A 24,908-nucleotide genomic window follows, 5' to 3' on the forward strand; every position below is an offset into this window, starting at 1 on the left:
TGAAATTGACATTTCTTTCGGCAGGTTTAGAGACAATTTCATTTGAAGGTTAAAAATGTCAGTGTTTATAATTACGGATGACCCTTGACCCTTTTTTTCTTAATACATTGAGTAATTTATTTTAAACACCAGTATTACATTCAGTGTCTCCCTTTAAACTACATCTCAGGGCTTGAAACTGATCACTAATGACTGTATTTTTGTCTTATATTAGATACCTTCACTCAAAGACTGATGGATAGGGGGTGAAATCAAAGGGACAAATGTTTCCAAATCAAATCGTCCTGTCCGAGACTGTGCCTTCAAGAGCCAGTACCGTTTCTCAAGATCAATGATGTCAGATTCCTCCACTGCAAAAGAACAAAAAACAGATTTTTTTTTTTTTACTTTTAGAATGTTTTTATTATTTTTGAAAATGTCTATGTTACTTAAAATTAGTCTCAAGGCTTGGCACTGGGGGAAAGAATGCAGATGAAAGCTCATAAGGCATCCCCCACAAAAAACATCAACATGTAAAGTATGTTATTTAAAAAAGAACTGTGCCACAACTAATAAAATATACCTACCATATTTCTGAAACACGTTTTACAAACCAATTGATTTTTGTTTTTCCACAAAATTGAAATTATGTTTTCTGTTTTACATACAATGTTGTGATCCTGGTGAACTTTTTTTTGTATTTTTATATTAAAATACATATAAACAATACAAATAAAAATAAATATTACCATCAGCATTCTTACCATTTAAATACTAATTAACCATGCAATGCACAGGGCCACACATTCTAAAATTGTAGGAAACTATTTTAAATATTTGCATATTGATATATTATAAATAGATTCAACACATCAAACGTGGATTTTCACAGACATATAGTTAATCAAATTCACTGATCTTAGCATTTTACCATCCAGAACAGAAAGAGATGTTTATTCCACTACTTTTACCATTACTATTCAATAAGAGCGGTCTTTACTCAAAAAAACCATATCATGCAATTCTGTTACAAAGTTTATTCACAATTATTGTTATAAAATGTATTTAGTTTCCAATGCATTGTCAAGGCCAAGCTAGGCTCGGTCTAGTTCCCCAAGAAACCAAATGCCGAAAGAAGAAAAAAAGAAAACAAAGGAAGGGGTGAGATAGAGAGAGTGTGAGAGAGAGTGAATGATAGTGAGCGTGTGAGAGTGAATGAGAGAGTGGATAAATGAGAGTGTGAAAGAGTAAGAGAGACTCAGTGAGAGAGAGCGCTATAGTGGTAGCTCCCGTAGTCTTTCCAAAGAACAGTCTTCTTTGATAATATGAGACAGAAAAGCTAATAAGTGCAGTACATCGAGTGGCTAATATCACTTCATTTTCACATAAGAAAGTGATTCTGGTGCAAAGTTTGGAAACTGGTCTCGTCATCATAGCAGCCAATGGAATGGGTCTGCTGGCAGGACCATTTTTGCAAGTCAATTAAGACATCTACTCTGTTCACTTCAGACATAATTTTCAAACAATCGATTACAGACATAATTCTTTCAGCTTTAACCCACACAGTCTCCAAATGTGCTCCAGCTTCCACTGGGATATGGTCAAGCATAAACAGAATAATCCACTTGGGAAACAAGCGTAAACCAGGAGCTGTATTTTTATATTTGGATACTAAGTATCTCTAAATCATGTTTCGTGTTACAATGCTATATATATATATATATATATATATATATCTCAGAATGCCAAAAAGACAGACTTTGCAGGACCAAAGTAAACAGGTTAATACAGGTATATACAGTCTCTTGGCAGGTTTACCTTGCGTAGAGGAGTCTCTCCTACTCAGAACAAGCTTGTTTAAAAACTAACCATATGGAGTACATAAATCAGCAACAGCCTCAATGTAACTGTCAAGCGGCAGAAGCGTCTCAGTGCATAAACAAAACAGGCAACAGATTTATTGAATATCATCTCAAAGGCTAATAAACTTGTAAAGTCCCTAAAAACTCACAGTTTAGTGAATAAACTCCTGTTAGTTGAACTGTATTAAAATACCCACTTTTGCATTCCTAAACTAACTCCTTAAAAATTGTAACCTAGATTTTTTTCCCAAATTGAATAATATCTGATGAGCCCTGGTTAAATTATACAAATAAAAAGCATGAATATTGAACTCTCTGGCTATGGTGATGTTAGTTAACTTTAGTGCTATTGGATCCGAAGGAACATTCCATTGGTTTCTATGCAATAAGCCAATTTTCAAATTTGCAACAGAATCACTTTTTTTTTTATACATAATCTTACTTTATTTAATGGTCAAAGAAATATATTCATCTTAAATCATTAAATATTCCAAAATATTTCTAAATAATTTTGCACTAATAAAAGATTGTTTAATATTGTTTAACGAAGAAAAAAAAAATGTAATTGGCTTTCTTTAAACAAAAACAAGAAAAGTAAAAAGTGAATGAGTTTGCGATGCTTTGAAATATATGAATGCTAGCTAAATGACTACCCATTAATTGACAGGTATTTAAGTAGCCTCTCTGCAACAATAGATGCAATTGTCAATGTTCTAAATTGCTGTGTTAGCTGCTTATTGGCCCATGAAATGAAAAGAGTAAAGAATAAAGATTTAGCCTTAGTAAACGCAGATAAAATTCTCTATTAACAAAATGAAGATCAAGACACACACCATTCCCTTGAATGATTTTCAGTGTTAATTTGCTGGAAGAATAAAAAAAAAATCTATGTAAGTCACTGCGGCTTTTGGCTGCATTTTACAAGCAAAGCCCTTGTGTAATCTGCAAAGAACTATACATTGTAAGAAAATGCATATGCAAAATTCTCCTATGGGTCTAGTAAAGCAGGGTAGCCTTCTAGCTGTTGGGGAACTACAGCTCATATAGTATATTGACCATATAGAAAGGAACACTCCAGCCATCATATGCACTTTAATGCACATGAATGCTGCGTGGCCAGTGTGTTTGTAATGACCATTTTGCAAATGCATGAGATTTCGTTTTGGAAGACCGTGTATTAAAGTACTAGCAGATTACCTCAATATACATTCTTCTATAGTGATGGTGTCAGGGACATTATATTATCCCTTTAACGAAACTTTTTTTTCTTTTTAATTTAAATGATTACAATCAGCTCAACACAAAGGAGAAGAAGGTATACGCCACGTGTTGCAGAATAAAAAAAGCAATGTATCCAACACCAAAAGGGTAAAAAAATAAAAAAAATAAAAAACTTGTTTCAGTGTGAGCTATGTAACGAATTTAAGGGCAATATTCAATGCAACAAATTGGCTGGTGGGGATTTTTAGAATCCCAATGACTATGGTAAATCTTGGTTAATGGTATTTAACATCAAGATACAATTTATCTTCACACTTGAGATGGGTTTCTGAAAATGGGCACACCAAGCCAGCCTACGGAAATCAATAAATGCCGATTTCATAACATTGGAATTTTAAAACTGTTTCAGCTTTCATTTGAAAGGAAAGTAAGAGAACATTTTTACCAATCCGATGAGATACCAGCTAAGTATTTCATTAGGTATAAATCTATGAAGAGTTGTTTACAATGCATATGAGAGTACTTAAAAAGTACTGGAGCGTCTCTTAACCGACTCGAGAACCATATGGAGCTTAGAAGGCTGCCACAGTGAACTCTAACACAGCAAAGTTTAAGTCTTCTTCAGTGTTGGCTGTCATTCACCTTCAGCTGCAGAGGGTCACGAGAAGGCCACGTGAGAGCTGCTTTGAAGGTCTATACCGCAACACCAATTGCATTGGGCTGGTCAGGGGAGAGAGACAGCGCCCGTAAATTGGGACTAGGGAGGTATGCTGTACCAGACGGTCTAGCTTCAAGCTGTCCACCTGACATGGATTTGGTTTCTTTTGTGATTCATTAAAATTCTCTAATATGCAAATTGTAACATTATTTGCACGTTGGGGAACATTTCCAAACTTACTATTGGTACAGTCAAATTATAGCTTATAAAATTATTGTTAGCTTTACAATCCAGACATATGGGATATAAAAAAAAAAGATCCTTGGTATAAACAATTCTTGTAGTGCTAGTCATAATCCATAGCAAAAAAAATATTCATGAGAAGACTTCCTGTTGGTCTGCAGAATAATTAAACTTCCAAATATGCCAACTGAAGTTGAATAATTAACACAACGGCTGGGTATTAGGCTACATGAATCGAACCAAGATGCTATGTAATGCCAGCAATTTAAAGAAAGGGTTGGAATCTCGTAAGCTCTATGGAGCAAAGAGGATTAGCCTTTTATGAATACCAACCAAAATGTTCTATTTTTTGTTATATTAATGAATGTTTGGTACAACTGGAGCAGAATAGAGCCAGAAACAGAAAATAAGGAATATAAATGCTTGCTAGAAGTAATGCTACAGGGATTATGGAAGTGGAAACTGAATAAGAAGGAAAACACTTACTGGGAAGAGGAAGTAGGAAGACTTTTGGAAATATAAAACTTGACTATATCTAGTCTGCCTAGGCCAAGATACAGCCCTGTGTACAAATCTCAATACCACAAAAGCAACATATTATCTTAAGTACGGCTTAATAATTTGAGGGCCCAAGAAATTGCTTTTAGACTATAGGGCAGCGACGGCGAACAATTTTGGGTCCGAGTGCCCAACTCTCTGCATAAAAAGACCTCAAAGTGCCAACCCCTGGTATAGTGCAGTGCTCTTTTCACCTTTAGAAAAAAAGAACACACAAACATATACACACACACACACACTTTGAAATATATGAATGCTAGCTAAATGACTCCCCATCTCTCCTCTTTCTCACTATCCCTCCTTCTCTCTTCTCATATCTCACCTATATCTTTATCTCTCCATTTTTCTTACTATCTTCCTTTTCTCCCCATCTTTTACCTATCTTAACTCCTGTGATGGAGCATTGTTTCAGTGCTCCATCACGGTGCGTGAGGCTTCAGTGCCGAGTGCCGGCATATGACATCATATCCTGGGGCTTTGCATCAAAAGCCGGCATGCTTTGCGAGGGAGCAGTGAAACAGGCCTATATCAACTGACGTCGCGCTCTCTTTATTTTGGGCTGATTTAAAAAAAAACAACAAAAAAAAAACCTGTTGTGCCATAGGTTCGCCATCACTGCTTTTCAGTGTGACCACAAAACAAGGAAAAAGGTGATCATTCATGTGAACAGAAGAGTACAAGAAAAAACATTGCTTGTGCAAAATGAACCATCAGGATGCAGGGAAAGTCCAGTGAGTGAGTAATCAAATTAAGGCAATGACATTTGTAAAAGCCCACAACTTCCTTGTTTTCTGACAAATTTCCCTTTGGTAACAAAAACAAAAAAACCCATTAACCAATATACCTCATTTTGCTTATCCCATCAGATTTGCAACCAGCAAAATTTATCCTATTTCCATCTAAAAGAATATTAAATAATAGTATTGATAATTTTGCAAATGTAGCTTAATTTTCCATCTGAAGTGTTAATATGGCAAACTAATAGTGTACAACATGAAAGCAACACCCCAAACTGTTACGGGAATTCTACTCTATTTTACAGAGCTAATCTAGTTAAGCTAACAAAAATACCAATAACACAAACCGAAGAAACAAAGAATTACACTTAAATGCATGCACTTATTACATATACATTTCTTTATAATGCCTTTCTTTTAACTTTTTACTTTAAGCAGATGCATCTCAGTCCTATATAAGCAATTTCTATGTACATACTATTTCATATCTTTATGGCTGCATTAATCCATGCAGTAGTGGCAATATTTACAAGGCCTAGGGCTGCCAACTACACGACGACAAATTGTGGGTATTTGGAAAAATCAAGCCGAGCAGATTTTATTTTTGGTTTAAACTTTTGATACGTTTTGTGGCCACTAATTGTGCCGTTGCGGTTTCTGGAGGTCCTAGTCTCTGCGGTATGGCATCAATGGGCAATAATAAGCCTAGTGGTACTTACTGGAGATGCCAAAACCTGCAGTAGGAAACCAACTTTCCTGAGGTGTGCTATTTGTGAAGACACAAGCACACATTGTTGGCAACCAGGCCATTCATAGTGATTGGATAATACAGGTGAACATGAAGAGTCACGAGAGTCAGGAAAGAGAAACCAATACCTGGAAGAGGCCATTTCTGGACCATTTAAAGAACACTATACTTCAGAATAAAAACCAATGTAAAGGTCGATAATAAAAAAGACTTTCAACCTTATCAACACTTGATATTCTCAAACACATAGGAGTATGAGTGTGTGCATATATATATATATATTTACACACAAACACACGCACATGTACGCACAGTATATATATTTACCTATAAATACATAGGTAAAAAGCTGACAAACCCAAAGCTGAAAATCCTTTAAGTACAAATCATTTATCCTCCTAACTGTAATAATATTTACAAAAAAAACCCTAAAACCATATAATATGGCAAACATACTCCTAATCACATGCTATACACAAAGAGCCTTTCAGAATGTTTGGGTTGATGTCAGTATCAATGCCATCAAAATAAAACAATTTTCAAACATATCCCTTTTAAGTCCTCTTTTCTTTAGGACTCAAACATTTACTCTGCAGATTGATAAACTGGTTCACCTACCTATAGGAACGATTCTCGTTGGTTCACAACAGTAGAGACATACCATATTTCACACATTTTATTACACTGTTGTAATGGGTACGTGCCATGATTGGATCTACAACCAAATGATCCTAAAAGTAGTGCATTCCGGCAAATTCCAATGCATCTGCTGTCACCAAAACAGACCCAAGCATTCTCTTGTCACTTTCACGCTAAGAAGACGGAGTGCTGAAGCATGCATCGTCAAAGAGTATTACAGATCTGCTTAAAGTGACGTAGAGGCACAGAGAACATAAGAAGATAATATGGTGGGGATAGATGCAGACTAAGCCACACTAGAAGGTTTACTGATTAGCTGATTGACTTCCAAAATAATTCCACCCCCTTACTACTTGTATAGACACCAGACAGCAACACGAAGCTTACAGAATATAAATACCTTACAAGTAACCAAAATTATATATTCTAGACACAAAAGGTTTGACTCATGTTTGACTAAAATCATTTCCTATGGATTTACATTATGCCGAGTGACGCCACAAACAATATTTATATGACGTGTAACGATCTGGAATAGATTTTGCCACCAGCTGTACTGCCCTTGATTTTTAATCAGCCCAAGAAATGCATTCCTTAAAGAGATGCTATCAGAATACCAAACTACAGCAAGATTGAAAAATGTTATTCCATAGTTCATCCACGTAAACAAAAAATAAAAAAAAAAGGTTTCTCAACAACCTCCAAAAATAAAAATAAAGCCCATGTCAATTTCTTGCACAGATTATTATAAATCAAAACTAATCAATGAGAAATAAAAAAATACATAACAAATCAGCCATATATATATATATATATATATATATATATATACTATACTATATATATATATATATATATATATATAGCAATTCATGTTTTTGTTAATATATATATATATATATATATATATATATTAACAAAAACATGAATTGCTATATATTATATAGTTATATATAGTATAGTATATATATATATATATATATATATATATAGTTAAACAATTAAATTATTGCATTTAAATAAGAACGTATATCATAATTCTTGGTTATCAAAATACTTACAGTGTGTGACACCGGCCAGAGTTTGATAGAACGTGGGTGTATCGCTGTCATCAGTTAGTGTAACGAAGACTCCTCCAGAAAGCAACCAACGAGAAAACGTGAAAGCATCTTTATTTTGGAGTAGCCAATTTCGAAATTTCTCATAATTCACCTTCTCACCCTAAAAAGAAGAATTGATTTGATTAATCAAAAATAATTATTAGAAAATATTAAACACCAAAGGTGACCCCTTCTATACAAAGTTGAGTCCACAACATCCTTGCGGTTTTGACAATGTCAATATGTTACACTGGAAATATAATGTGATTATAAAAGCACGGTTTTCATTTTAAAAATAACACATTAAAGCATTTATTTTTGTGTCTTTGTAATTTTTTATTTTAATTTCACATTTACCATAAATTTACACCATGCTTCTCCTGCTTTACCGCCCAACAGTTGGTACTGCCATAGAGGGACACTTCGATGTCAGGGGTTTGGTTACGGATGTGACCTGGAGGAAGGGTTTGGTTACGGATGTGACCAGGAGGAAGGGGTTTGGTTACGGATGTGGCCAGGAGGAAGGGGTTTGGTTACGGATGTGGCCAGGAGGAAGGGGTTTGGTTACGGATGTGGCCAGGAGGAAGGGGTTTGGTTACGGATGTGGCCAGGAGGAAGGGGTTTGGTTACGGATGTGGCCAGGAGGAAGGGGTTTGGTTACGGATGTGGCCAGGAGGAAGGGGTTTGGTTACGGATGTGGCCAGGAGGAAGGGGTTAGGTTACAGATGTGGCCAGGAGGAAGGGCTTTGGTTACGGATGTGACCAGGAGGAAGGGCTTTGGTTACGGATGTGGCCAGGAGGAAGGGGTTTGGTTACGGATGTAGCCAGGAGGAAGGGGTTTGGTTACGGATGTGACCAGGAGGAAGGGCTTTGGTTACGGATGTGGCCAGGAGGAAGGGGTTTGGTTACGGATGTGGCCAGGAGGAAGGCGTTTAGCAAGACCATTTATTCAACTTGCACAATTTAATATCTGAACAGATTTTCTGTTTGTAATCATATTTTGGCAAGTTCCAGGACTTTAGAAACTATGATAAACTCGTGTCCACCAAATATTCTGTCCCCCTTTTCTTACAGCTAAGAAGGATTTAGGTCCAAAAGAGGAACTATGCACCAAAAGTGGTACTTGGGTGTACAGACCAGCTGATGAGCTTTATTGATGCTGCCTGCTGATAAAACAGGACACATCATATAAGACATCTAATCTTACCAATCCGTCAGTAAGAAACTCTACCTTCTATATCATAGTGGTGGAGGAGCTCTTGTAGAATGTATCACCAATAGGGTTACTGTTTGTCCTGCTGTCTTAACTGTCTTCTCCAAAGAAAGCCATTTAGTTACACCAAAAAAGCAATATTTGGTAGATTTATATATGGTATATTGAACATATACTGTGTCATTTAATTAATAACAGAACAATGGACTATAACACATACTGTATTTGTATTTGTTATATTACGGTTGCATACATTTCTATTACTCCAACACAGAATGTAAATATTGAGATGTAAACTGAATATGAACTTTTTGCCTAAAGAAGCCATTTGTGAAAGGTTTTTTTTCCCCCCCATTTGAGCCAACATTATTATGCTACAGTTAGATATAAAATGTCTTAATAAGCATTATTTGTCAGGCAGGTTTTAGAAGTTGTTAAAATAAAATATTTCAAGTTCTATGGCCAACCTTTAATAAAACACATATGAAAGCACTTAAACAGTGAATTGTATTCACATTATATTGCTAAAATACAGCAGCTCTGGTTGATATTCAGGAATGATTTGCCTATGCCATGACATCCCCCAACAGAAACAGCTTTTTAGTTTAGGGAGATGCTTTTTAATTTATTATGTTCCTAATGTGTAGCTAAACACTCTGCCCTAATTTTGTCTATACATAACATTTTTCATCGTATACAGATGGAAAAGGATAAGCGGTATATTGTGGATGAGGAGGGAACTGTCCAGATCATGAACACAAATGAGGGAAGCGTGGTCCAACATGGCTGATCCTACAATTACATCGCCAAGAATGCATGCTTCAATTTGCAATGAATCCACTGAAAATTAAAACAATTTTGGGAAATAGACTGTTCTTTTAAATTACTCCAGCATTATAGCTTGTATTATTTTTGCAAATGAGTAGAATAATGCTCCTTGCATTCCCTACGCATCTATACCTTCCTTCCCGACACCTCCTTGTCTTTCAGGAGCCTTTGTTCGACCAAACGTTGTTTTCCAGTTCTAGAACTGGCTTGCGTGAGAATGTCAGGAGCTCTCTAAAAATCTCTCTGCGCACAAGCACAGAAAGCACTCCTGTTGATTTCAAAGTTACTGCTTTATAATTTGAGAAAAGAAAAAAAAATCAAAAAATGGTTGAAAAGGCCCCTAAATATAGATATTTGAAAAAAATGGGATAGAACGGTACTTCCATTATCAAGCAAATAAAAAGAGGTTCGTATACATATTACAGTACATTGTGAATTCAGTTCTTAACTCTCTAATAGTCTCTAGTTATTTTACTAATATTCTATACCCATGTATCTTTCTGATGAATAGGTTTCCTAGAGATAAGTGAAAATAGCAGTCACCATGGCACTCAATGGTCCATTATTTCTTTTTGCGTGCCTTTATAAATAGCAATACCTCCGAGACACTTCTTTTCAGCATAAAAAAGGGGGGAAAGCGAAAATATAAAAAGATACAGCAAATAACACATGCATTCTTGCCTTAACATAGATTCTTTGGTTAAAGCTTAGTTTAATAAAAGCTTTTACATTTCTCAAACTGAAAACAAGGTGTTACAGGCTTTAAAGTGCCAGTAAACTTTTAAAATAACTTGGGCTTTTTTGGCCACTTCCTAAATGTGCATGTGTATAGGGGGTGTCGTAAAACCCCATGGAAACGTTAAACAAGCTAGCGAGTACCTTGAATGTGCATGCGGAGATGTGATTAGCCAAATGTATCTCCTGCAAGGCAAAAAAGCTGGGGGGCTGGAAATCATCCAAAATGCATTGAAATGCTTTTAATGTATAGGAACGCTGGAGTGCCTGTTTAACTCACTATAATAAACTGGAAAAAAATGGCAATTACGGAAAAAAAAACATTTACAGCGAACCATTTATTTAAAACAATCTAATTGGGGATTTTGTTAAAAAGAAAATATTCATCACAAATTGTTTTATTACAGATTTATAAGATATAATTCGTGATAATCTGAAGCTCTCCTTCTAGGGGGATGGCTTCACGCGGTGCTAGCCCCAGTGAGCCATTAATGGCACGGGCTGGATATGAAAAATAGGCAGAACATGGCCACACCAGGAGACTCTAGGTCAAACTAGGTCAGTTTCCAGGAAAGATAGTCGCCAGAGAATTCTATCCCTTTTAAGACCGTATTATCATAAACATTTCTGTACACATTTTTTTTTTTACATAATTTTGACTTAAATTCCTTGTTTGTGAACAATTAAATAAGCAATTAAAAATGTGTATCACCATAATTGTATTGCTTGTAATTGGTTGCTGAGCATTTGTAAAGCACAAAATCTATTATCATTTACGATAATAAAATATAGAAATATAACCAAGCTGAAGTTACTAACAAAACACCGATGTTTGCATATGATATTTTGGGTAATATTCAACACTATCATGGAGAATATATTAAAAAGCAGACAGGCTTTTAACATACAGTAAGAACATTTAGCGACAGCAAGGCTAACATTTTAGCCCCATCAAATTGAAAAGTATTACGTATGGAATTTATTTTTTGTTGAATTATGATGTCAATTTTTCATGTTTAGTGAATCAATACTGACACGGGTGGACTTATTCCCAACATAGTCCTATAGTAAAACAAGTGTACTGTCAAATTTTAGAAACCTACCTCAGCAAAACATTTTTTAAGAGAAAGTGGAACTTCCCCGTCCACCACGCTAAGCATGCTCTCCATCTCCTCTCGTACAACACAGCTGCCGGACTCATTTGAAAAGAGGCTAAAAATATCTGAAAAGGAAGATAAAAAAAAAAAAACTAAGCCAAAGACAAATTGCTCAGCCACCAAATACACTCATAAAGAAAAAAAAAATGCCTGCCACCATACAGCAGATCATGAGTATAAAATCCAATAGAGACGTAAACAAGATTATAAACATTTTTATCAAGAACATGTATCTTTTTTTGTTTTGCTTTTTTTAAAAACAAAAAAAAGTTTATAAAAAACTTTCCATTGTATACTTATTTATCACTTCTCTCTTCTCTTAGCAAATATATAAACATTCATCAATATTAAACACTCCACATAACCATAAATAATATAAAAAATGAATTAGGACAGGTCTTAGGACTGCTTAACAACAGTACTTTGTTAGACGGTGCGTCTCTTTTTTTAAACCTACTCCCTTCATTCTGATCTATTAATCTTTTTTTAGAGTCACAGGTTTATATGGTTCCCATTTTCTCTAGGAGATGAACAAAAATTGCGTCTTAAGATGTTTTTTCTTCTGCATATACATTTTTCTTAGTTTCTGGTCTATTAGTGTAGTGCAAATTCAATCTGTTGTACTGCAGACAAACCTCACTTAATGATCTTAATATGATCTATTCGGATATGGATACCTCACTCTGTACATTATATTAGCGGCCAGCCCAATGAACCCTAATCAAATTTATTTTCGGACTTTTACATTGTGTGGAACTGTGTCTTCTGTCATTGTGTCTGCTGTCCATGTTCCCCTAATCCTTGCCTACGAAAAATACTCTGAAGCTAACATTGCCTCTACAACTGGCTAGCCCCATGCAACACACGCAAAAAACAAAAATAAAACACAAAGGGTATATTAAAAATACAATTAGTTTAGAACAATAGGCAAAAGAGCATTAAGCCAATGGTTTGCATTATGTATATTATCATATATAAGCCCCATTAAGCGAGGAACTGCCCAAAGGAAAGTCTCATCTATAGACAAATCACTTCAGGAGAAACTACAGACCCAAACTTTATTTTCTGTATAAATATATATATGCCTTTTAAATTGGCTCTTCTTAACTGGTTGGAGCAACCTCCTGGTTAATCACCATTTGTAACAAAATAGTTTGGTTGATTTTTTTTTTTTTATTAACTTTATCTTTGCTCAAGCATCGCAATGTAATTTGAAATCCCTTTTACAAAACCAGATGTGATTATCTATGGTTCTAAAACAAGTGTTAAATAAGCAGAACTACAACTATAACACTATGACAGGTTAATGCTTGGCAAAAACATCAGAAAATAATAATAGTGGAATTAATAATGTACTTACATTTAGCCTTCTCTTCATCTCGACCTCTTGTTAAAAGAACAAGTCCCACTATTAAATTGTTAAAATGCAGACCTTTAGATGTTCCACCAAATGAGCAGTAGATGACCTGTGGGAGGATAAAAAGGACTGGTGACTCATTAGGCAGGAATTGTACAATTATTAAAATGCCAATACCTGTAAATCACAGAAATTTGATGTTAAGCTATGAAAAAACAATGTTAAACAGAAGATCCAATTGTGAGCATTGGCACCTTTTCCCCCTCTCACCTCAATACCTCCTTACCTGATCCCCATTGCCTACCTTTGTTGGCTCAGGAGAGGGGTTTCCTGATGGGAGGTAAATGATAGTTACCCATTCATAGTGAAAATTACATGACCATGACAGTAGTAGCCAACAGTCCAGAATGTACCTGCTCAACAGTAGAACTTTAGTTTACAATAGCTGGGGTGGGTAAAGATTACAATTCCCATATTGTTGGTAAAACTAGAACCTTACAGGCTCACAAGCCATAAAAAAAACCTTACATAAACATAGGTGTAACCAAATTTATTGTTATTATTCAAATAGGAAACCCTTTTCAGGAAGTGGCTAGAGGTGGGGGGGGTGCAGGTGAGAATAGAAAGAACCGTAGGCAGGACCACTGCCCATCTTACTTAATATGCCACCTCGTAGTGCTCAGCATTACAAGTTGGCCATGTGGGAGCTGCAATGGTGGTCTATTCTGTTATCGCTTATATATCCTATATGCATGTATAGCTCCCTGGGTTGGTCAGGGATGACAAGTGGATCTCCGCAACCATCTTTTATCTGAACATATTAATCCAACAGAATTATTCCAATTATCTTGAACAACAGAAAACACATAGCTACCATATACTGGTAAATATTCACATACAGTATCTCACAAAAGTGAGTACACCCCTCACATTTTTGTAAATATTTGATTATATCTTTTCATGTGACAACACTGAAGAAATGACACTCGGGGACAATCCTAAACAGCTGCCTTGGTTGCCTATATGGCATGGCCACTCTGCGCCCCAAGGAGTAAACGTATTGTGTTTCCTTTTGTGTTTACAAGGAAGGACTGCTTCTGAGACCCAAATCCTTCTGTGCCTCTTTTTAAGGAACTCAAAACATTTGGCACATGTATGCAAAAACCGACTGTTCCAAAGGCATACGATATATTCCCATTATTCCCATAGTATACTTCCTGGCTCAGCTACAGAGAATTCCTGAATACTTGCAACCTACTTTATGATAAACACTAGCTAGAGCAAACTTCCCTTCCGGAAATCTGAAAAAGATTAACAGTGGTAATGGATTTCCTGGCAAGTTTTAATTTCTTTTATCAGGAACTAATGATATAATAGAGCACTGCCCCGGAGACACTGAAAATATTTATAGATTATTAGCTGTATGTTAGTATTACCTGCTTGTCTCGTCTGCCACTGACATGAATACAGTCAATGCAACTACGACTTCTTAAAGGGCCAGTGTTACGAGAGCACGCCTCTAGTGGAGTATGTTGTCATTCGCTTTGTTAAGGATCAAAGATTGATTAACGATCAAAGATAGGCACAGGATGTATATAAGGAACGTGATTGTGAACACTGTTAAAATAAGTTACATCTGCTAATACTTTATTACACATATTCATTTCTTCCTATCAGGTTGCCTTTTGTAATCTGAAAAATTTATTTGGAACCAGCGATTTCTGCTGGCCAGTGGGCAAAACGTACATTGATTACATGTTAGAATGCAGTACTGAGATGTAAAATTCTCTTATGTAGGAGATGAATTTTTCCAGAATTTTCATGTCGGTACATCCCTGATACATATAACCTTTAAGTTACAGCTCCTTGACCCAGTGAGAAATTGTGAGGCACAGTTGGAATTTGCGTCAATGTCTGGTTTCTGCCTTTTTTATTTATTTATTTTTTTGGATTAACGCTGAGGTTGCACTTGGTGGACTTGTGTCTTTTATCAACTTAATTTACTATGTTACTTTGTGGAAGGAGAGGTTTGTCTTTTGGAGATCAGAGGTTTAACCTCTAGTGTCTTACTCATGTACAAACGCCCCAAGTCCTCTACTAAGCGATCACAATAAACAACCACTTGGATCACTTTTCTATAGTGTAGTGGGGAAGCTGCTTAGCTGATGGGCAGGCTTCTCCTACCTGCAAATGTGTTATACGGATGCCTTGCTCATAATATTTAAAACAAGGTTCAGTTTAGGTAGAAGAGAAGCTGTTGGTTGGTCTGTGACCAATTGGTAGCTTCTCTGAGAAAAGAAAAAAAAATCTGATCACTACTCTGGTCCATACATGAAATCTTGAAAACCTGGCATGTTGCCAAGTGATCTAATCAGCTGGCTGTTATGCAGGTAAAATGAACCCTGATCCCTATAAACCATAAAACACCAACTGGACCACTAAAAGCAAAGGGAAATATAAAATTTTACCTATAATAGTTAACACAGGCCCAGTAGCATTATTAGGTGGCATGTTTCATGTTGTGACAAGCATTGTACACATATTTTTAAAGATTTTAAATGTAAACTTTATATAACTTTAATAACACCAAATTCAATGGCAAGTTGTCAGCTGTGAATCTGTCACCGTGACATCATATGACAACATAATGCATGAAGCTGATGAGTGTTCCGAGTGCTACAGCAGACAATCCCACATTGTTGGCACAGCCATGCAGAGCAATGCCCACTGAGATATCGTTTCTGTTTATGCTGATTGTGAGCGCATCTGTGATCTATGCCAGGCCAGTGAACGAGGGCAAGGGCATCGAAAACATTTCCCTTGAAGACGATGCTGTCTTGCCCCAGGGCCATAGATATCAGACTCTCGAGGAAGGAATATCCTCCACATTGCAGTATTTTCTGATTGCACTGGGAGCATTTATAGTATGCATGTTCATATTGTGGCAATACAGGATAAACCTGATCAATGAATACATTGATTTGTCGCAGAGAACGCCAGATTTGGAAACTGGTGAGGACATTTAACACCTGCTGTTCTGTTGTCATTCACCAAATTATCCGGAGCCGTTACCATCATACAAGTGTCAGCACAATGATACACGTGAACTTTCATCTTCTATCGGTGCTCCGGCACTGAAGTATTTATCTGTATATCATTGTTATAAGCCTGTGCTTTATGGAAGTGGAAAACATCTGAGAAGTGATTAAATTAAGATGCTATAAATCATACAGGAGTCAGATTCTTAAAGGTCACTGCAATCATTGGGCTTTGTTTTGTTGCTGTCTGTGAAAAATAGTATTAAAAGGGACAGTCTAGTGTCCCATACAACCCTATACTTTTATATTACATTCAGGAGAAGTTACAGCCCACCCTTGTAGGGTTGCTGTTTCCATGCCACTTATGGCTACTATATGCAGCCAATCAATTGCAGGAGAGCCAATGCAGGGTGGGGTGTGCAGGGTCAAAATGGCTGCCGTTTCCCTTTGAAGATTAGGAAAACCTTTTCTTTTCCTGAAGCTTTTTTTTTGTCCCTCAAACAAATGAACCGTGTGATCTTTCACAAGGCAAATAAGTGAATCCCAAAGGCCCTTAGCTGGGTGCCAATTACAACCAATGAACCATAAATAATTGTGTGTACATCTATACTGTATGAACAAAAGTATGTCTACTAATTATTGAATTTAGGGGTTTCAGTCACATTCATTGGGAACAGGTATATAAATTAAAGCACATACCATGTCCATAGACACACATTGGCAGTATAATAGGCTACAATGAAGAGTATATTGAGTGCCACAGAATGCCACCTTTGCCACAAGTTACTTCATGAAATGCCAGCCCTGAGCCACTGTAAGTGCAATTATTGTGAAGTTGAAGCATGTAGGTATAAACAGCTCAGCCACAAGCTTCTTTCGTCCTGCTGCCTGAGCTGACATGGCAATAAGATCCACATTCAGTATTTACTGGAGGATCATGGGAAATACTAGTCAAAATTAAATAATACTTTATCTCTAATGTATTAAAGCTACCAAATCGGGTTGTATGGAGCAGGTACATCTCATCAAGTAGTATATTTTAGGCTACAGCAAGAATGATTTAATCTTGGCTCCCCTCTGTTTTTGCATTATAGCTCCGAGACACAACCGCACATGCACTGCAGGAATCTCCATACAGCGGCAGCTAACCATACACATCAAAAGAACGTCTGACCCAAAGCGGACCCGGAAAGATAAATTTGAATTTGTACACGTAAAACTTGTACAAGCCTGCTGCGTGATTCTTTTACTGATAGACCATTACAATTAATATTGAAAATTAATTGTGCGTTATATACTGTCTCATACAGCCGAGTGATCATAGGAAAGGATATGCAACTGAGCATTAAATCTTGGCATCTGCACAAATAATATGTTATATTTTAACCTAACCGCAGAGCTAATTAGTTCTCATTCATCCAACCTGTGTTTTTTTTTTTCTTTGGATCAAAATGAAAGATCTAAAGCTTTTGAAGACCTCAAAGGTCTGGTCCTCATTCCATCCAAAGAAAGAGAGCTCAGATTTTTTTGATTTTGGCCAAATAAAAAAGGTACTAACTAAATAATCAAGTTTCTTTTGGCCTAATATATATATATATATATATATATATTCAATTTCCTTATGTGAATCTGCAACACTTCAAAATCTCACATGATGTAAGATTTTTTGTTTTCAACCTCATTTTGCTCATGATAGCTTTCACGTATGAGCTGTTAATATGCAAAATACACAAAGCTTACTTTTGTAACATGAGGCACGTGACGGAAGGAAGACTAAAAGAGAAAATTGCATTAGCAGCAGATATACTGACGGTTACAGGTACGGTCAAATGATTCCAGTAATTCTAGACGTTTGGTGAGATCAGCTTCTTACTCTTGATACAATTAATCTCAACTTGTTATTGGCACCGGAGCAGCAGAAATAACCCAGGTCTTGAGTTACATGTCTGACATGGACAATTATTGGGTTTTATGATACATTTCTTCTTATTGTATCAACTTGCAAATGCAGATAAAATTAGCAATGTATTTCAATACTTTTTTATTGCCGCACATAAACACATGCTTGATATTCTCATAATTATTTTACAATCTACAGGGCTATTAAAACTTGAAATCAAATTTCGCTTATTTCCCCAGTAGGATTTATGGAAGGAAAATAAGTACGATTTATTATACCATAAAATCCTACACTTGTAAGTCCTGTTAATTGTAATTTTATTTTTTTTTGTGTTAAAATCGACTACAATCGTATGCTAAAACATTCACACTGATTTTACCCAAGTACGGAGATTCACGTGGATTATTTATTACTAAATCAATTTATTTCTCCCAGTGCCAGTTCTTTGTAAAACAAACAAAAAAAGGATCTATGCGCACTCCCATATTCTTAAAACTAAGCTGCTTTTAATAAATATAGTTCAACTATTTTGTATGCAAAAAGTTAAATACCAAACCAACCATAGTTTGGTTCTAAAACCACCAAAATCCCACTGATCTTCTAGCTTATCAAACCCCAATACAAAGCGAAGTGCCCAGCGTTCAAAAGGGAAGATCAGTAAATTGCATCACTGAAGAATGAAGTCATGATTAGACCGAGATACGCAGGATAATGTGAAATGCGCTCTCATGGCTTTTCCCACAATCTTTAAATTGGCAGGAGAAAGAGACAGAGGCCAGCTTTGGGTGGAGGTGTGAGTAGTGGTGAGGAGGGGGACAGGAAAAGAAACTAAGGCTGACCTGGACTACAGGCCCCCACCAGCCCGGCAATGAGACTCTTTTCTTTATCAAACTAACGCACAAACTATTCTCAAATAAACAACAATATCCAATCTTGAACATATGCATCTCAATTAAAAACTGATTGCATTACACGGATTAAAAGGCAAGCATACAGAGAAGTTCTGGTCCTTTTGTAGTTGAGCACCACTGGTCTAGCCGTAAAGATTTTTTGCTGCTCGTACTACTTTGGAGTATAACGGAAGGAATGTTTTGAAAACAGAGAATAGAGAACTGAGAAGACAACAGACATTATGAGCCTATTGATTTTAGTGGATAGTCCTTTTCTTTTACAATGTGTGTCCAAAGTCTATTGACTGTGTGCTTACTAATTAGTTTCTTGCATACTTATTATATAGTATAACTATACATTGCCCTTTGAGATAAAGTTGAGGTACAGTATTTATTTTTCCATGAATTCACTGCAGTCATTGACCACCTGTAGCACATCACAACCATTTAATAACCAGGCGCTAGCAGTCATCAGTGTTGACAAATGGATTTATAATTTACTAATTTATTTTGTGTGATGTGGTATTTCTAGCTGCCGGATTATCCATTTGAGTTCTGAACTTTGGCATTAAATTACAAACTAAACAGCTCAGGACTAGGAATGATTTCACAGAAGTACAACATCCTGCATGGACTACTCCCAGCGAAACCCTCGTCTGTGCTGTAAAGTCAGACACTGGGTTGCCATTTTGGCAGTTTTTATACAACATGCATATTAGAATACTGTACATACCTGGGAACTTTTTGGGTTTCTAACCATTTCTCCGGGGCTCCAGGTGAAGGGGAAAACACACACCACTGCCGATGACTTGTGAGGAGGGCTGAACTGGACACATACATACACAGACCCACTCTAACACCTTAAACATACTTGTACATCCAGCCTAACACACACTGTATTACACACATTAAGGGGCTGAGGGGATATCAGTGACTTTTCTGGGGTGGGGTTAGCCATTTCTAAAAAAAATTCCCATGTATGTGTGTATATATTTTGCATGTTTCTGTAGTAGATGGCAATAAAAATGCTAATGGTAACTGATGATGAATTGAGTAGGTTTTAGAGGCACTGCATTGATAAATCTAAATTATCTTTGTATCTGACCAATGAGATGCAAAGCGCAGTTTACAGAGCATGTTTAGTTTTTAACTTCTCATACTGTATCTATGTTCCTTCAGAGAGTACATGTATGTTAACAGCAATTCAAACTATAGGCATAATGAATAAGACATCAGATCTCCTGTAGGTCATTTATATATATAAAAAAAAATAATAATAATAAAAATGAGTATATTACTTATAAGTTTAGGGGCACATTTCCAATCATTACATACAACAAAGAATGCGCATTAAAGTACTTTAATAGGCATTCTAAAATGTATGTAGGGAGAAACATACTTACCCGCAGACACAGGAGTTAATCAGTGGAAGGAAAGTGCTTCCATGAAAATCAATAGGAGCGATTTCTGGATTCTGGGGTCTTGTTATGCCCTTTACCAGTCAGTAAGGATGTCAAATGTCAGGAGATATGTTCAGCTAAACTTTTTCCCAGGCGGCAGAACAAGTTTTCATTTATCGGGTATACAAATGTATCCTTTAACTTTTATAATGCTTTCATGTTTGTGATGTCACAACTGCTTAATACAGCATTTTCAGATTACGCCCTAAAGATCTGACAGCAAAATAACAGCCAAATACATATTTTCTACTATTGCTTTTCTTGACAAAAAATAATACTATATGTTATTTCATATATTCTATTTTTCAAAATACTAAAACAAGTGGACAACAGATATTAAAAGATTGTAGCATCATGAACTGCGCTACCTCCCTTTTCAACTACGACTTCACAGAGAACGTGTAAGATGAAAGTATTCAATTAAAATAATGGATCATTAAAGGAGAAGATTAACACTGCTCAATAGGGATGGTAGCCAAGAAAAAGGAAGAATAAAACTAGCAACTTGTAAAAAAAAAAGGTTGCGGCAATGGAAGCCATGCTGATAAATTGTAGCTATCATGACACTTACCATAAATATACACACTAAAACTACCCGGCTTGCATTGTTTTTTGGGGGATTGTTTTGTGTGTACTTGCATTGAAATTTTGTTTTAAGTTTCAGGGTAGCTGATAAAGATATTTATGCTGCCTAAAGATATCTCCCTTCTCTTCACCTCAATGCTATAAAATAAATAAAGCAGCTCCAACCAGTAAGCAACTATCAGCAACTAGGAAAAAAATAAATGAATAGGTAGTAATAATCATGTGGATACTGAGCGTTCCATTAAGTGGGGTTATAAGTTCCCACCCCAGGGCAAGCCAAGAACAAAGACCAGTAATACAGAGGCCTGATAAATTTAAGTAAACAGGCCCCCCAAAAAGAATATAATAATAGGTACACATACATGATGTCTTCTACATAGCCATGCCAAGCATTAGCATAATTAATAATTTGAGATATTTCACATAACCGACTGCTGTAACCAAATATAAATCGTACATAAAAAAAAGAATATGGAAAATGCAAAGAATTCCACTAAGTCTTCTCACAGCCTAACTCTTTTAAGAGTCTGACGTCGGTACCATACTGAAGATTGTTGTTGTTCAACTGGCATTCATATAAACATTATAGCACATAAACATTATTTAATGAAAGCAATCTAATATCATAGTCACAGTGATAGCCACAACATTTTCTAAAATAATAAATAATTCAGTACATTCAGTATTGCTATAATATTAGACACTGAGAAGCTCTTCCATCATTATCATTACATAAACACCATTTTTTTAATTTTATTTTTTTAACAATGCAGTCATAATAAGGATACCACAACTAACTTATGTCAATTACTAGCTGGAAAGCAAAAAATACTTCTTACCTCTGCAACTTTTGGAGGGACTCCATCACCTAGTACTTCTCTGATGAAACACTGCTGATTCATGTAATATGAAGGCCCACCACATGTTCTCTTGAAGGCATCTTTGAGTCGTTTGAGCTCCACATCGGTAACTAAATTTAAAGTAAAGAAATAAAGGTTACTAATGAAAATCTTTAAAGTTTTTTCCTTAAAAAATAATAACTGTAAATAAGTCTCAGGACAAAAGAATACTGCCTGTAGGTAATGCCAGCACAAGACACCCGTTACATATCGTTCTTTAGGAAAACTGCTCATCCACAGATTATTAACATATAACACCAGAGCTAAAGCCCAGGATTGTACTTACAGCTATTTTATAGGAGGAAGAGGCTCACCCATAGAGGTCAATATAAACAGAGCAAAAGAGCCAACTCTAATGACCTAGAACACGTTGCAACTCTTGGGATTTGTGAAGCCTTCAATGACATCTGATAAAGCTCCTAAGATCTTAGATGCTTACGAGACTTTACATTTTACTGTATGGACATTTTGCTATGAGTTGCCATCTATTAGCCACATGTTACTAAGGTCACACAGCAGCACAAACCACAACAACCCTTTTCCTGGACCATCCAAACACTACGGAATCTCAAGATTTATTCACCGTCTGTGTTCACTGTGTAATATCTGACTTTTCTAGATGCCATGTTTCTGTACCAATAACAATTCATTCAGTACAAACCAATGCATTACATTTGTGACCAGGCAATTGTATGAACTGCGAGAATCTGCCCACAGTACGTAAACACAATACAGTACTTATATTGGTTCGAGTATGACAAAAATGTACAACACAGTGTGAACATAAAATGAAGCAGTGTTCGCATCTTCACTAGAACAATAAACATTGCACTGAAACATTACTGTTCTACATTTGTGTTGAGGTTAGGAGCTGGAGAGACAAATCTGGGAGCCAGCTTCATTTTTGTAGAAGCCAGAAAGAGGTCCGCTCATAAAAAGCAATGTAACATCACACAAACATTTAGGAGCCAACTCTAAAACTAGAAGCTTTGGCTTCCTCACTCCAGGGGTTTGTCAAGTTCTGCAGTAATGATATTGAATGAGGTGGGCTAGACTAAGCACATGGGGTAAACAATTAGGAGAAGGCAATATATCATTTTGTTAACATGATGAATTAAGTGCAGATTGTAAACGCGTTTGAGTCAATCCCTCATCGTTATACTATGTCCACCCGTTGTAAAGCACTATGGAATATGATGACGCTATATAAAATTAATAATAAAACAACGTCCCTACAAGAGTCAATGGATTGACTAATTGATTAATTCCATTAGCTTAATAAAAACAAAATTCAATTAGTGACTATTTTCTTGCCAAGCAGCAAGATTCAAATGTAAGGTCATGTTTTATTTTTTTTCAGTAGTTCTGTAGTTTTATAATTATAACAGCATGATGCATAGAGTTGGGAGAACCGAAGTTATTCTCTTACATAAAGCCAAATGTTTTTACACCAGTGATCAGTATCAACCATCATTGACCTGTGGTGGGCACTGGTGACCTACTACAAAGTTGCCATCACTATTTGAAAGCGGTACACACCGGCTTTCAGATGAGGGATATGACAAAGCCCAGGGAGAGTGCTAACGAACTAACGAGGGGCAGTCAGATCTCTCGCTTTTTTGCCTGAATCCTACATTTTATGGTTCCATACTCTAAGTCAACGTAATGTAATAAAATAACCGATAGATATTAAAAACCCCACCCAATGTGTACAGCATTCACTGAATCTCTAGAATTATTCCTCCCTTACTGTTAGGCCTCTAATTGTTGTTGACTGGTTCATGCAACCTTTGTAAGGGCGGGTGAGGAAAAAGGAGAGAACCTCAAGTCATTAAATCAATCAGAAAATGCTTGTTCTGCCACAAGCTACAACTAATCAAAATAGGTAAACACACAAGGGACAAACACACATTTTCATATTAGAAACTGTAAGTAAAACCTAAGAATATTAGGTGCTCTTTAGACATAGAACAGAAAGTTTCTAGGGCTTTTTTGCCTTTCTTCTAAACGAGGTTTCATTTTCTTGTTATACGTCTTATGTATCACATAATTATGATATAATATACACAAAATGTGTATAATCTGTATGACATCTGTGTGTTGTTATCTGTTCCAAATGTGCCATCCCATTCCAAATAACCACAGTTATCGAATGGATAATAAATATGAACGTGCATTATATTTATAACGAATGTTGTGTTGCTGCCTGTAAGAATGACATCAGCAAAACACCGGCAAGACAGATGTAACAAATCATCAATTAGAAATCACGAGGGTCATAAAGAGACGTTAATTTATTCACAGTCAGCTCAATAAAGCCATGCACAATCAAGTCTATAAATAAAACTGCTATTTCATGGTGCAGCATCCTCAGGCATTACAAATTACTTTTACAGACAGATCAGGTTCAAGAAACAGGAGAAATGTGAGCAAATAAAGTCTTATTGGTGGTCTGTATTTATTTTTCCAGCCAAAGTCTTTGTATTTTCGATTCAATTTCTAATTCTTCTATGAAGTGAAACTGGTTTACGGTGGTTAAAGTATCAGGTGCTTACAACATAGGAATAGACTGCTGGACTCCAGGTGGGGTGAAACTGGGATTACAATAGTAATAATAAAAAAAAAAGATAAAAAAAAAAGTTGAGACATTCCCACAGTGTAGGATTGTGCAATTTATCCTGTAAACACAGAGACATAAATGTCCTTTCAAAAGAATGACAGATTGGAAGACTGCCCTCTTCCTCTGTACCAGTATGTCTTAAGCAGATGCTGACGAATTTGGTTTGGCTCTAGGAGCTAGTTTTCCTCTCAATCATATAGTTTCAGTACCTCTATACCTTCGCTCTTCTAAGATGATGCTCCACCATCACATGTTCCCTTAATATAAATATGTATTAGCATACCTTAGAACTCTCCAGGTTTGACCTGGAGATTGCCGGGTGAAGCTCCGGTTCTCCAGGTCAAGACCCGAACCCTCCGGGTTCGCAGGAGCAGGGTCTTGACACGCCTTGCTCCACGCCCATTTTCCCTTTAAATTGGGGTGTTTCCCGCTGCCGTCTGCAGGAAAGCCCCAACGCCAGCGGGAATGCCCCCAACGCCAG

At 36.3% G+C, this 24,908-nt stretch overlaps 1 protein-coding gene across 4 annotated transcripts in view; it reads right to left on the minus strand.

Moving 5' to 3' along the window:
• USP32 (ubiquitin specific peptidase 32) overlaps nt 1-24,908 on the minus strand; it is a 110,482-nt gene that overhangs the window by 35,270 nt on the left and 50,304 nt on the right. For all 4 annotated transcript variants that reach the window (XM_053454571.1, XM_053454570.1, XM_053454569.1 and 1 more), the window contains exons 2-6: nt 21,748-21,878; nt 13,039-13,144; nt 11,625-11,743; nt 7,707-7,866; nt 219-350 (exon numbers count right to left, since the gene is read on the minus strand). In XM_053454571.1, the coding sequence (XP_053310546.1) occupies nt 219-350; nt 7,707-7,866; nt 11,625-11,743; nt 13,039-13,144; nt 21,748-21,878 (648 nt within the window). The remainder of the gene's footprint in view (nt 1-218; nt 351-7,706; nt 7,867-11,624; nt 11,744-13,038; nt 13,145-21,747; nt 21,879-24,908) is intronic.

Source organism: Spea bombifrons, chromosome 2 (genome assembly GCF_027358695.1).
Source record: "Spea bombifrons isolate aSpeBom1 chromosome 2, aSpeBom1.2.pri, whole genome shotgun sequence".
Classification (NCBI taxonomy): Eukaryota; Metazoa; Chordata; class Amphibia; order Anura; family Pelobatidae; genus Spea; species Spea bombifrons.